This window comes from Lissotriton vulgaris, chromosome 4_1, assembly GCF_964263255.1.
Source record: "Lissotriton vulgaris chromosome 4_1, aLisVul1.2, whole genome shotgun sequence".
Classification (NCBI taxonomy): Eukaryota; Metazoa; Chordata; class Amphibia; order Caudata; family Salamandridae; genus Lissotriton; species Lissotriton vulgaris.
Genome location: NC_141691.1, coordinates 1,691,975,236 through 1,691,990,878, shown reverse-complemented (window position 1 = coordinate 1,691,990,878; position 15,643 = coordinate 1,691,975,236). Strand labels below are relative to the sequence as shown.

General features: G+C 45.6%; 1 protein-coding gene across 1 annotated transcript in view; it reads right to left on the bottom strand.

The window, feature by feature from the left end:
- The window catches only part of RIPK2 (receptor interacting serine/threonine kinase 2), a 294,374-nt gene extending 279,368 nt beyond the window's left edge, over positions 1-15,006 (bottom strand). The window contains exon 1 of the mRNA XM_086965968.1: positions 14,162-15,006. Within this exon, the coding sequence (XP_086822094.1) occupies positions 14,162-14,409 (248 nt within the window). The 5' untranslated portion in view covers positions 14,410-15,006. The remainder of the gene's footprint in view (positions 1-14,161) is intronic.
- Positions 15,007-15,643: the final 637 nt, after the last annotated feature.

Below are 15,643 nucleotides of genomic sequence, written 5' to 3'. Positions count from 1 at the left end.
ATTTCCATGCTGTCCAGCTGCTGGCCTATAATTCATGAAAGACAGCACGGAGAGTCACTTAAAAGTAGGGCAATTTTCTGCATTTATCCACTTTTAAAAATAAATGCTGGCAGAAAACACATTGTTTTCTGTCTGTTTTTATCAGTGAAAAATCCTTAAACTGAACACTGGGAGCCTTACACATAAGCATCCTGAAAACTTGGCAGCTATTTGTATTAACTCGAGTTATGCACTATTATCCCATCACTTTGCGACATGGAAGGCCAGCCTAACTGAAGTACACCATACCTACCTTGCATGGGAATCATTTCAACCCATTTTGTGCAGCTGCACTTTACAAGCCTGTAACATAGCTTGAGGGACTGCATCTTTTGCTTTGCTCTTGACCAATTCTCCTCCACACACCACCTTTCCAATTGACTTTCCTCTTAGTTCCCTAGTGGAATTGTTGTTAGGGCAAGGAAGCATGAAGGTTTCTAAGTTTAGGGTTAAAAATGATCTCTTTTGAAAGGTCGCAATGCAGTCAATAAAGGCAACCAGCTGTGCCGCCAACATCCAAAAGCGCTTTAACCTCTTCAAATATTAAAATGTGGGTGCTCAAGATTGGTTGAATCTATGGAATGCCTCAGAACCGTTTCTAAGGAATGAATGACCATGGCAGCAGGATGCCACCATTCCTTCAACTATGAAAATGCTTAGAGTTGCCCAATGTGGAATATTTTATTTGCACTACAGCTTACAGTATCTTGGGAGCCATCCTATTCAACAGATCTCCCTGCCTTGCATTTGTCCTGCTCACAGCAATGGTCCATCCTGCAACACAGCAGGGCTACGTTGGGTCCCTTGCTCACCCAGGACCCAACACAAATCACCAGGAAGTCGTACAGCCAGCTGCTGCCAGACCGGAAACTTTACCTTTCACCCCTAGCACGGAGGCTGCAGCAGTGTTAGCCAAGAGAGGTAAAAAGCGCTGGTACTCCTTGCCAGAAAACATTTGGTTCATTTATGACCACAAATCTTTTTATTTTAATGTTCATACAGATTCCAGAACTTTCCACCACAGAATGTGAGGAAAATTAGTTTTTTTGACAATTTTTATGGGAAATGAAATGAGCAATAGCACACCGGTGGGGGGATTTTCCTTTTTTAAAAGGGCATTATGTGACTTTCTCTTTTTTTTTATTGTAATACCACCACAAACAGGGATGGGTGGCTCATTGGACCACAAACATTTTCCTAAGTACCAAAATTAATACGAAAAATATTTTTGCCAAGCTATTTTTTCTCCTCACCGACCGACCATCAGTGAATATGAGAGTGACCAATGCAAAAAAATATAGCTGACCCAATGCTTTCTGCTTTCTACAGAAATAAGCAAACGGAAATCCAGCATCATGGATTTCTTTGCAAATGCAAACAAGAGATCTCGGTTCGATTCGGAAAGTAGCCTAGTACAGCCCAGTGCGTGCTTGAAAGATGTACCTGCACAACATACTAAGAGTATGATGCCAAGCCAAGGATCGAATCAACCTTCTCCACTGGAAGACTCTTCAACACAGATCCTGGATGCGGGTGCCAGTTTTGAAAGGGATACAAGCTTGCCAGAGTGTTGGGACCACAATCAGTGGGCTCAATTTAAAGAAAAGTATCCATGGCTAACCAGTGAAAATGGCTGCCTTGGCTGCAACATATGAAGTGAGGTTAAGCTACTTGAAGCATCACAGTGTGTGGCTATGTCTAGAGAATGGGTCACTGGGAGCATTGCTGCATCTGGCCCAACAAAAGCAAGCCAGTTAGGCTCACTGCGGAAAAAAATACATTAGCATAAAATTTCAGAAGCACATTGTAATGCATGTGATATCCGAGTTGCATCCAAGAAGGAGGTACTGCGGTCAACGATCCTGGAGCAGCAGAGGCATTGTCAGGCTTCGAACGGTTAAGGTGTTTCGCATGCTTTACTTTTGTGCAAAAAATAAATTGCCCCCTTTCAGAATTTCCAGGTCTAGTAGCCTTGTAGGTTGCTAATGAGGCAGATATGGGCTCGATTCTACACAGCGATTTCATTGCAGCACAGATAACTGATTGCATTGCTATGGAAATGCGGAGTAAGCTTTGCATCGGCATCGTTGAACAGGCTCCAAAAATATCTGTTTATATTGAGAAGTCTATCCAAACAAAAAGGTGGAGACCTAGGAGCTAATTATGGTCCCGTGTTCACGCTCCTCATGCCTAGCGATTACAACAAAAGAACACTGTTCCTATGGTTGGGTGCAAGTAGTCAGCCAGGCTAATCAAATGAAAAAGAAAAGATACAGGAAAGGCAAGCCCCCAGGTATTGTGCGTAAACTCACTGATAAAGTGAGAAGAACATGTCCTTTAACTTGTTGCCCTCACACACCCCTATCCAATTGCAGACAATTGGATAGGGGTGTGCAGTGATGGTGCCAGTGTAATGCTTGGGAGAAACTCTTGTGTTTTGTAGAGGCTATGTTGTAAATACCCTCGACTTGTAAAATGGCACTGTCTATGCCACTGGTTTGAGCTCAGTGTAGCGGACAAAGTTGATACAGTGCCTGGCCTTAAGCACCTTACATCATTTTTCGAAAAACTGTATGCTGTGTACCACCAGTCTCCCAAAAATCAGCGAGAACTCTCTGCATGTGCGAAAGAGTTAGAAATTGCAATTCTGAAAATTGGGCGAGTATTTTCAATCCGGTGGATTGCTTCTAGTAAAAAGGCAATACGAGCAGTGTGGGAGTCATACCCAGCCCTTCACCAGCATTTTGTTCAGTCCAGCTTAAGTACTTCTCATGATGCCAAACACCGGGCTACTTTCAGCTGGCTGAATAAAATCCTGACATCTTCTGATTTTTTGCTGAAACTCGCCAGTGTTGCAGATGTGGTTCATGAAATTGGAACACTGTCAGAAGCACTTCAAAGGTATGAAGTAACTCTGCCACGAGCTTACCAGCTCATCAATCGTACAGAAAGGGCAATTGTAAAGCTTAAGGAGTTTCCAGGGACACACAGGAAGGAGGCTTCACAAGCTATTGAGAGTGGCTTATTTAGAGGAGTGCCAATCAGCTGGGAAGACACGTGGGCAGGTAAAAATAAACCTTCCCTAGTTTTATCAAAATCTGGCAGATAACTTGCGCTCCAGGTTGTATGCACAGTCTGCAAGCAATAGGTCAGCCACATCATGTTGGACAGATGAATTTTTAGATCTTACATCAGAGATAGATGTTATCAACCCACAGAAGTGGTCACACGACATTGAGAGCCCATTCTATGAAGGTGAGGAGAAACTACAAAACCTGAGTAGGAGATTCGCTCTTAATTATAAAGGCATATCTGAAGGCTTCAAAGTTTATGTTGATAAAGGTGGTAATGGGGGGGCGTGGCTAGCGACCGGTGAAAATGGCCGCAGCCTAGAGGAGCTCCGGGACCAGACTACCTGGACCCGCAGATCCTGGCATTAATCCTGTAGCCTGACGCAATCAAAGCATTGGCAAATCTACAGTGTTCCCTCCGGTGCACAAGTACCGGTCCGATGTGTGGTGAGGAGTTTCCAGGACCGAGCACAGCGAGGGGGCGGAGTTACGGCCTAACATCCAGAGACGCAGCCCGGAGCCACAGTGAGCATCAGGGATGCACGTATACGCACGAAGAGCGGCCTAACGTGATAGCGGCCGACCCCTGGCCCCCCGGCCCAGATCGAGAGAGTCAGAGGCCGTAGGAGCTCCCCACATTTAGCCCGGCCACAGTAAGAGCGGCACACTCCCTAACAAACAGGAGTATCATCACGTGGGAGTCTGACCCGGGGCCACCGGAGCTCTTAGAAGTGTGGGCTCCTGCAGAGCTGCCGGGAGACCAGTCCTGCCGGGCGGTGAAGCGAACGACACAGGCGGGGAGAAAGCACTCGAACCTGAGAGCTAGCGCACCAATTGCGACGGTGAGAAACGCCAGGAAAAGGCGACAGTACATTAAGAGACAGGCCTCCAGTTGCTGGACAGAGCCCAGTGGAAGACGCCATTGGAAGGGAAATAGCAGAACGGAAATAAAGTGTGGCTGCACATAAACGTTGGGAGAACGAACGGCTGTTTGGAAGGGGCCAACGGTCTCATTAATTTGGATTGGTGCGAGAAGAGTCCCCAGGGTGGAGTCGGCGCTGAGCGTGCCTCGGAGTGAAAGAATGAGTACCAGGGGGACAAAGCAGATGCAGAACAACCGTATTGATAAGTAAACCTTACCAAAGAGCCAGCAGGCAGAGCAGCAGCCAGTAAATCCGGACACAAGTGAAAAGACTAAATGGGCCCCAGAGAGAAGTCACACTACAAGATGTTATGGCTACACTACTACAGATGCAAACGTTCATTGGATCCATTTCAACTGAAGTGACACTATTGAGGGCGGACCTTTCCAAAATGAGCTCCAGAATGACGGAGGTGGAGGCACGACGAAAACCCTCACGAAGGATACCACCACATTACAGAAACAGGTGGCGCAATTGGAACGGATGAATCTGCAACTATCGGCGAAACAGGACGATCAGGAGGGGCGCTCTTCGCGCAACAACGTACGCCTAGTTGGCGTGCCGGAAAGTATTATGGGACCGGCACTAGACCTCTTCGTGGAAGAATTGGTACAAACACAGCTCTGCCCTCGTGGACTCTCAAAATTTTTCTCTGTGGAAAGGGCGCACATCAGGAGCTCCCCTGCGCCCGATACTGGCCAGACTTTTCAACTTCCACAATAGGGATGAAATCCTTCAACGGCCCGAACGGGCCCCCACCCCTCAAAGTAGACAACAGCACGGTGACGCTATATCCAGACTATACAGCGGCAGTCACGGCCCAAAGGCGCAGCTTCACAGAAGTTAAGAAGAAACTCCGTAATCGATAGCTGAAGTATGCAATGCTGTTTCCAGCTAAACTGCGAGTAGAGGCGGAGGAGAAAACTTGGTTTTTTGAGTCACCAGGGGAGGCAACAAACTGGTTAGAGGGCTAGAGACCGACAAACAGAAACCACAGGCAGAAGGGACAGAGGAGGAGGCCCTCCCAAGGCGACGAGGGAGAAAAACAAGAAGTGGCGACACAGAGTGCGAGTGGGGAACCGCTACAAGACAGTGAAGAAGAATGAAGGATCCATGGCTTTGATGAAAACTTTGGAGCGGACAACCGAGGGTTTTGCCTCCACTGGACATACCCCACAGTTAGGGGAACGGTGAGCAAATACAGACCAACTGGGATGCCTTGATCACGCCGGACTGAGACAACGGTAATGATGAACTGGAAATGGAGGGGGAAGTTACTGCAATTGTGAGAGAACAGCTACAGACTATATAGGCTTTGTTGCAGGCTTTAGTTAAACATTAAACATAGGGCGATTCGGGTGGGCGGTGTAGACGGACTTTCTCCCTTCCCCCCAGTTACGAATGTACACTGTTTTGGGACTGAAGCACTCTGCTATGTTGGGGTGGCGGGTAGTTCTAAATCCGCTAGGCAGGGAAGCAGGGAGGGTGTTGAGAAGGGGGGGTGGGGAGTTTACAAGGGACAGATTTGTTGAGGATTCGTCCCCAGTGTTTGCGGGAAGTTTGAAAGCAAGAACGAAGCATGACAGATCAGATCAGATTGAGACACTCCTTAAATATTGGCGGTAATTAAATCTCATGGCAGTCACAAGCCAGGGCGTTAGCGGCACCGTCTCAGAGACTCAGGAGGCCCAGCAGCGGGCGCCGCAGTTCACGTTGCTTTCCTGGAATGTAAACAGACTAGGAGATAAAATTAAGCGTGGACTGGTGTTGTAATATATAAGACGGAAGAATCCGGCTGTGGCATTGATTCAAGAGTCACACTTGCAAGGTACGACAGTTAAGGCCCTAAATAGGTGGGGGTTCGACATGGCAGTCCACTCAGAATTTACTTCTGGGTCTAGAGGTGTGGGTGTCTTGATAAACAAACTCTTCCCTATGGTGGTGTCGAAGACTTATAATGACGAACAGGGGCGGTTTGCTGCTATTTCGGGACAATGGGATGGTAGGCCATACAATGTTGTATCAGTATATATTCCACCAACACTGCATCAGACCACATTCACAGACTTGGGGAAGTTCCTACTTGCCCTCCCCTCGGGGGAATTGATTTTAGGGGGTGATTTTAACTCAGTTATGGATCCCGAGCTAGACAGACAACCTCCGAGAGAGACAGAGAGGGGGGCCCACAGATTACAGGACTTTGTGGAGGCGCTTGGGCTATTTGATATATGGAGAACTAGGTACCCGACCGATAGACAATTCACGTTCCACTCTGGGGCCCATTATAGTCTCTCTAGATTAGATTATATCTTTACGTTGGCCACAGGGATGTTGGGTATGACAGACATTAGACATCTCCCAAGGGGCATCTCTGATCATTCCCCAGTCATTATTACGTACACATCCTCCAACCAACAGAATCGGAGGCTCTTCCCCATTAGACCAGGGTATCTCCAGGATCTGGGTAAACGGAAAGCTTTAATTCAGGCCACCAAAAATTATTTTGAGGAAAACGAACATTCGGTTTCCTCGCCATCAACAATCTGGGAGGCATATAAGACGGTGCTGCGAGGTCATGCTATATCGGCGATTACTGGCGAAAAGCGAGATCAACAGCAGGATATAGGAGACCTTGAGGAGGCTGTAGCGAGGGCCGAAAGAGCACAGGCGTTGGATACCTCGGAGGACACGAAACACGCATTGAACCTAGCACAACAGGAGTATAGGGCATACACACGAAGAGAGGTCTCGGATAGACTCAAAAAAACTCAACATACTTTCTACGACCAGGGGGATAAGGCAGGTAAACTACTGGCTTGGTTAGGGAAAAAGGAAAGGGCTAATAATTGGATTTCACAGATACGTACATGAGAAGGCACGCTAGTCCAGGCCCCACAGTAGATCGCAGACGAGCTAGCACATCACTACGAATTCACATACACACCAGTGGCTGATGCAACGGTCGAAGAAAACCTGGCATTTTCACACGATATATGAACCCCTACCCTTAGGGAAGACGCTATTTCAGCATTAGAGGAAGATGTGACGCAGAAAGAGATTGCGCAAGCGATTAGGGCACTGCACACTGGGAAGGCGCTGGGGCTAAATGGCATCCCAATAGAATTTTATAAATTAGGAACTGCACAACAAGTGCCATGCCTCCTAGACATGTATATAGAAAGCTTGACACTTGGGGTTCTACCTAGGGACCAACGTCTCGCCACAATCGTCGCGATACACATGCCTGGCAGACCAGCGCAGGAGTGTGTGTCATATAGGCCGATTTCTCTGCTAAACGCAGAGGCAAAGATATTAGCTAAAGCCTAAGCTACGAGACTACAACCTTATCTATCGGAAATCATTCACTCGGACCAGTCGGGCTTTATGCCACACCACAACACTGCAGTTAATCTGCGGCGGCTGTTTAGTGTGATGAAGCATAGAGAAATGCGCGTATGGCGTTTGACCTGGTGGAATGGCCCTTCCTCTTCGCGGTTCTCCAGCATCTGGGTTTCGGCCCCAACTTCTGTAAATGGGTCGGATTATTGTATAAGAAACCATTGGCGAGGGTGGTGGTTAACGGCTGTCTCTCTAGAGAATTCCCACTGGGTAGAGGGACGCGACATTAAGGGGCATACGTTGGGCACTCGGTTGGGAAGACCGAATTTCGCTATACGCAGATGACATCCTGTTGTACCTTACTTCCCTAGCGCGGTCTATTAATTGTCTGTTGAACATCTGTGCCGCATATGGACGAGTGTCTAGCTACACGATAAACTGGGATAAATCGTTATATGTCCTGCGGGGCTCGCCACCTTGGCTACCAAGAGGGTGTGTGTTACAAGTAGTCACAGATGGCTTTAAATATCTAGGAATATTCATTATGCATGACCGGATGCAATTCATTGATAGAAACTTGATACAGCTGCTACTGCGACTCAGACAGGATGTCAAACACTGGCGAACACTGCCTCTTACACTCCTTGGTCGTGCGGCGCTTTTTAAGATGGTGGCGTTGCCGAGATTCCTATATGCATTGCAAAACAACCCGAACCTGGTCCCATCTAAATATCTCGGGGCATTAGAGGCAGAGATAACTACTCTATTATGGGATGGGAGGATGCCCCGCATTGCCATGAAGAAATTAAGCAGGAGTTGGTATGATGGTGGAATAGCTCTGCCTGACATCAGAGCCTATTATTGGCCTCGCACCTTGTCCCGATCAACCAGTGGCTGCATGTCCCCCAAAAGGAGCCAGCGTTTAGGCTTGATAGACATCTTTTGGAGCTGGCGGGTATCATGGATGCCCTATATAATAAGAGACGGAAGCACTCGGTTACCGGACCAACACTTCACACGATACGCATTTGGTTTATGGCTCAATGTGCATTGGGATGGGAAGGAGTGGTTACCTTAGCAACGCCATTATGGGACACGGAAAAACTTGGTAGGCTAGGCCACTCCAAGCAATTCAGGAATTGAGATACTATAGGGATTTCGTTGGTAGGGGATTTGTAGCAGAAGGGAAAGGTAGTTCCTTTCACACACCTGCAGACCACCTATGGACTAGCTGAAACGGAGCGTTTTCGCTATATACAGATTAGGCATGCCCTGCAATCACTTCTGCTAACAGGCGGGACCCCAGAGGAGTCCTCGCCGTTAGAGGATAGGCTCTTGACCAATCACCTTAAAAAAAAGCCGATCTCAATGACATATAAAAAAATGTATCAACAACAGACCTGACCCTACGGGAACAGTCAAGGTGGCATGGGAAAAGGATGTAGGAGACATTGACAAGGCGGACTGGCGAGAGGCACTCGCCTCCTTGAAAGAGGCGGCGATTCCGTCAAGGCTACGCCTGGTACAACTCAAAATTCTGCACCGCACATACTACACAAGGGTGCTATTGCATAAAATTGGATGTACAGACACACCGAGACGTCTGAGAGGGTGTGGAGAACCGGGGACCTTTTTCCATACTATGTGGACCTGCCCCGCAATAGGAAGGTACTGGATGGCAGTAATGAGGACACTCTCCCAGGTTACGGGAGTCACGCTATTGCCGGAACCAAGTATTGTTTACTAAATATTTGGGAACTAACAGATTTAAATACAATGGCGCAGGGATGGGTGACCCTGAGAGTAACAGTGGCGAAGCGAAACATTGCGCAGCGATGGGGGTCCAGGGCCAGTCCTACCCTAACCCAGTGGTGTGCTGACATGGACCTAGCAATGGTTGCGGAGAAGTCTGTTTTTATATACCAGGGATGTCCCAAAAAGTGGGAAAGAGTATGAGGAGCTGGAACTCCTACAGCGGTGACATTTGCGAGCCACCGCTCCCAGAGAATTACAACTCAGATGAGAGTAGCTGAATGGTTTTGTTTTAAACGCTTTGTTCACCACGCAAATGAAGGGAAGGAGCTATGGACTAAAACAGCTTGGAGATGGGTCTCAATAATTAAAGGAGTGAAAATGTATATGCACAATACTATGATCTGTCATTATGTCATGCCAAGATTGATGTGTGAATATTGCTTTATTTCTTTAATAAAAACGTTTTAAAAAAAGATAATGGTGGTAATGAGATTCCAGAGCAACTGCGACCTGTTTTGAGGGCTGTAAATACACTTCCAGTGACTTCAAATGAATGCGAAAGGGGTTTCAGCACAATGAACTTGATAATGTCACCCATACGAAACTGCCTTTGTATCGGATGTCTTTCCTCATTAATGTTCATAAACCTCATGGGCCCCCGTCTGCCTCTTTGGAATCCAATGCCGTATGTCAACAGGTGGTTGAGTGCTCATGCAGATGATACTCAGTCTAGAAAGGTAGATCCTACAGCCCAGTACAATAAAAGATATGCAGACGCATGGGTGTTTTTTAATTGATGGTTTTTAATGCTTTAAGCGGTCTCACAAATTTTCCCTGGTCAAACGTCCTGTGGCAGTATAACATGTCCCATAATGTCTGCAATAACAGATGTATAGAGTATCAGGTTGAAACTGTACAGAGTGCACCTTGCATTTTTTTCTCAAGGTCACAGTGTATTAAACTTGTCAGTGTATTTAAATGTGGTGTTCTAGGTAGGGTAATAAATGTTATAGTTTTGATAATCATTATTGTAGTTTCTAGCATGTGGTTTTCTTTGGGAGGTTTTCAACACACAAACTCTGCTTTTATTCATGGTGCCTTGTTTTAGTATGCCTCACTTACAGCACTTATTGGCTTGACTAATGTAGTTGTATGCCAAACTTCATCCATATTTGGGCTGTTAATTCCCCCCACACAGGAACCTTAAGTCACAGGCTTAAGTACTGAGCAGCTTCAATTGTTAAATCTTGCAATATGTGCAAATGATAGATCTGCTGCACATGTGAAGTCACTTCCTGTGACACCACCTAAATTAGAGCGTCCCCCCCACTTCTTTTTTTAGGACTTGTGCCCTGACGCCTACAACCCCTCCCCCCCTTTTAATTTCCAGAGCTCCCAAGGGGCTGCATGTCTTCGATGCACTTACATCCAGTCCTGGAGTTTTAGCGCTCAGCAGTTCTGGGGTAACAGGTTTTTAGTTACCTTCATCGCAATAAGCATAATAAGACACAACAAAGGATAAAAAGCAAGGCCGATTGAAGTTGTCACAAATGATGTGAGGCCACTTGGCAGCAATTCACTTTTCTGCCACTTTATCATTAGGTCTTCCACCAGTCACACTTCCCAAACTCTGATTATGCAAAAGTAAAACATTAATTGCCTATGACTTATGTATAATAAAAAGGTGTAAATCGTATACGTATACAATGAAACATGACGTAAGTAATAAGAATAGTAGCACAAAGGTACGGGAAGCTGTGAGGAAAGGGCTGGAAAAAAGTTTTACAATCCCAAAGTAATTTTGATTTACCTGAAGCATTCTACAGCAATTTGGAAAGAAGGTCGACTGCAGCTTCAAAATACTGATTTAATCTTAGCTTTTCTTTTAAATTAAATGTTGGTAAATCAAGAGCCTATATGTACCTCCTGAATGTTCTCTGGCTCTTGCCCCTATAGCACAGCTGAACATGTTACATGATGATTACGTCACAAATGACATCATGTACATCATTTCAGGGCTTCCCATTATCAACCTAATGCATTTTGGAAGTTATAGTCTTTCATTTTAACCGCTCCACATTACCTACACACACTTTCAAACTATCTGCAGTGCTTTAAATGGGCCGGTACTCACCGGTACTGAGTACCGGCACTTCCAAATTTCGAGCCGTCAGTACCGGCACTTTTTTTCCAGTCAGGGAGAGTACCGGTACCCTGGTTGATGGAATGGCAGGCTAAGGTTTTGTATCACCTCCAATGTGGGACAAATGCCGCTCTGCGTTTGGATCTCTCAGTCGCACGGAGCCCCTGAAAGAGACTTTTACAGAGACGCTGTTAACGTTCAGTAGTGCCCATTAGAATTCCCCACACTCTAGGTGTTGGGGAGGGCTTGCTTAACGCTGTGATTAACAGGACAGGGTCAAGTCAGACCCTGCACTGTTGATTAAATGTTAAACAACCATTATATAGGAAAGTGATTTAGCACCCACGCCCCCTCCCCTCTGCCCCCTGTTATGTGTGTGAAATAGCCTGGCCTCGGGCTGCTGGTGAGTAATCCAGTCCATCTTTCCCAAAGCCGGTTTTCTTCTGTTTGTTTTTTTCAGCACAGAAGCTGCTTTCCTTTGTGTGGCTACATTTATATGTCCTCACTGTAGCATTATCCTGAACGAGGGTAACGTCCCCAAACGCACTCAATAAAGACCGTCAGGATACAATTTAAGGTATGAACCTCACATAATTCAGTACATCTCATGACGACATGTTGCGTCTATCGTAGTTTATTTACTGGCATTTTTGACATTTTAGATAAAGACAAGTGACTGAACATTACACTCGTTTTCATGAAACATACAAAAAGACCTATGTGAAGGTACTCTATTCATTTTTTGGATATTTTCATCAGTTTTCATTGCACTTTTATTACGATTTCATATTGTTGAAAATGATGGTGACATTCTTAATGATCCATGTTTATGAACCAGTGAACGTTTGATCTGTTTTTTACGTGGCATCAGTGGGTTACAATGTTTCACTGTTGGTAAAATATGAATATAGAATGGATAAATGATTCGCAAATGGTTTATATTGATCGATATTCCCTTTGTTTACACAGAATTTCGAGCCCCTGAAGAAGGGCCTAGAGCCCGAAATGCATTGGGCATGTATGTAGAACAATGATATAAAACGTTTGGATGTGATTACAAAGAAAAGAAAATGAAAACATTATCATAAAAGAACTTTGAATAAAACTTTATTTCGTACTACACAAATTACATCAGACTTACAATTTTCTTTATTGAGTGCGTTTGGGGACGTTACCCTCGTTCAGGATAATGCTACAGTGAGTTTATAGGACCCCAATACTCAGTGGGGCATACCAAACAGCACCTACCTACTTGAATGAACATATTACTTTCTTCTTGAACCAAGGAGTGCGATCGTTCCAATTTTTCAAATCTACATTTATATGTCAACAGCGACGGATCCATGGGTGTGAAAGTAGCCCTGCAGGGAACACTGCAACACTCGAGAAATGAGCTCAGGTGACAACCCGAGATAACATAGAAGGAAGGGGGAGGGAGGATTGTAAAAAAAGTGAGGTGACAGCTTAAGTTAGAATTGCCACTTTTTTGATATAATGCCAGATATTCGTTTAGTTTTGAAATGGGTGCTTAGGAATTGTAATTTTAATACACATTCAAATCTGCTGTATTTCTTGAAGTAATTGGTTTAGTTATTGATGAACCACATGCCTGAAATTCAGTTTGAAACGCTCGCCCTGCAGAATTTACAAGGCGTGGGGGAGCGTGCACACAGTCTCTCTCTCTCTCTCTCTCTCTCTCTCTCTCTCTCTTTCCTTCACTCTCTCTCCTCTCTCTCGCTCTCTCTCTCTCCTTCTCTCTCTCTCTCTCCTTCTCTCTCCTTCTCTCTCTCCTTCTCTCTCTCCTACTCTCTCTCTCCTTCTCTCTATCTCCTCTCTCTCTCCTTCTCTCTCTCTCTCTCTCCTTGGAAATCGTTTTGTACTGCTTTTATTTACTGGAAAAAATATTTACAAAATACAGGCCTCAACATTAAGCGTGCTCTATCAACACAAACAATTAAATACAGGACAACAAATTACAGGCCAGGTGCCAAATTTAGGGTATGGGTACATCATGGAGGGGAGAAGAGGAGGCAAGTGGGAGAAAAACAGTGACAAAATGTAAGAGACTTGTGGGGAAAGTAAGTGAGACGTGGCAGTAAGAGGGGCAGATCCAGGGAGAGAAGGTTAGAGGCTGGTTAGAAATGAGAGGTTAATCGTGAAAGGAGAGTAGAACCAGGAGGAGACACGAAGAACCTGGCCTTAGGGCAAAGGCCTGATGCAGTCCTTTCAATGGGCCGGTACTCGCAGGTACTGAGTACTGGCACTTCTTATTTTTATCACTGTCAATGCCGACCCTTCGCCATTATGTAGGAGAGTACCGGTACTCATGAAAGGTAAGCTCATTGGCTGCTAGTGCTGGTAAGCACTAGGCTGTCCAAGAAGAAGCTCTCTCTGACAGCCAAGGCGCTTCTGTAGTCCTTAGCTCAGCTGCTTTTCTGTACCTCTGCTTATTTTCTTTGTATGTATGCACACTTGAGGATATATAGCATTGTCTCAAACAACAACAAATAACGGTATGACATTAAGAAGTTGCAAATATTACAAAACAAGGACATTTTTAACATATTATCTTGTTTGCCTTTCACTTTGTGTATTGATTTAAACTGTTTTGTTAACATAAATGCATTTCTGTTGTGTTTAGACATGTGCTGCAACCTGTATAGAAGTCAATGTGTATCATCATATCTTGACCCTAGCCACGCCCATAGCCCCGCCCACTTGCCACACTTCTAGGTCATTTTAATGAGTACCTGCACTTATGTTTTCCCATTTAAAGCACTGACTATCTGTACAAGGAAGGAAACCCCACGACTGTTGCCCGGTGGCATGGCGCCAGGTGGGCACCTTACACAGTAAACAACGCGCTGCGAGTTCAATATATAAACACTTACGTTTCCAGTACGGGGCGGAGAATCGGGATGTGTTTTACCGCCACCCGAATCCTCCAGTCGAAATGTCGGGCTTCGGACACGGTGCCGTTGGGGCCCTGGCTGATGGTGCGCACGACTTCCAGCTTGGATTGGGGGAGAAACGGAAGAGAGCCGCATATCATTCCGGGTAAGTTTGGACTCTCCCCGCCGGGGGAATCCGACACCGACGATGAAGTTGAATTCTTGCTGCTCTCCTGGCTCCAGTTCATGTTTCAAACGGAGCCGTGCTGGGTAGATATGCGTGTACTTACGGCGCAGGAACCAGAATACATTTATGTACACGACACGTCCAGTACAGCAGTGTCCAGTAAACCCGGGTATCCCTCCTCAAACTGAAGCGTGGTTCCCCGTCTGCTTTACCCGGAACAGACCAGCGAAACCGAAAGCGAAAGTGGCCATCTCTCTCGTTTTCTCAAACTCTCCAACCCCAGGCAGTCTTCTTCGCTCTTTCAAACAACCAGAAGAGGCATTTGCAACAAATGAGTAATCTACACACAACAGCTCTGCTGCTGACCTCGCACTTCCTTGTTTCGTTTGTTTAAAAGGCTCCTGTCTCATTTGAGATTACTGATCACATTGTATTTCTTATTTCCTCCTTGCCGGAGAAATCTGAAGACTCCCGCCTGTCTGTTCTAAAAGCTATTCAGCTTTTCGAATAACTAAAATCACAAAACATCGTTTGGCTAATTATCTTTTTGCTCTGAGATAAACTTCACGCGCTGATTAACATAAACCCGACTACAGGATCCGAAAGCTTAAATTTTTCTAAAGTTGCTTCCTGTTGCAAAACGCATTTCAACAGCATCATCAGACCAGAAGGCTTCCCCAGGGTCCTTCGTTCTGCGGTGTTTCTTTCGGAACAAATCGCAGTTGCGAGTTTTGTGATAAATATGGGTAGGTCAAGGCCAAGCCTGCCAATATGTATCAGAGAAGGATTGCACATTAATTGAATATGCACCAAAATCTATATAAGGCGACATGGTGTGGCGTAACGACCGGAGCTACCGACCTTGGAGCTGTGGAGCCACCTTTGAGTCTCGGCGTCGACTCAACATTCTGTGATTCTGGGCACATCAATCTACCCGTGCCGACCAAAAATGAACTTGTCCTTTTAGAATGTAACTGGTGCTCGTGTAAAGCGCTCCAAGTTCCATATAAAACTGTAACAAAAAAAAATGGGGTTGTACTTTGAGGCACCTAATAACTCCTGACTCGGTGGAGTCAGATTACTGGTGCCAGAATGTAAATAACACAAACATCAACAGGACACCTACTCACACCCAGAATCAGGAAATGTATGCCTTTCAACATACTGCAGTAGTTTAGCTGCTTAGGTGTCAGGATGCGCTCCTTGTTAGCAATCACTTTAAGCGGCGGGGATCTGAACTTTTAACAGCAAAATTGTATTATTTGTTGTTTTATAAGCAATTTGTAGTCCTGTAT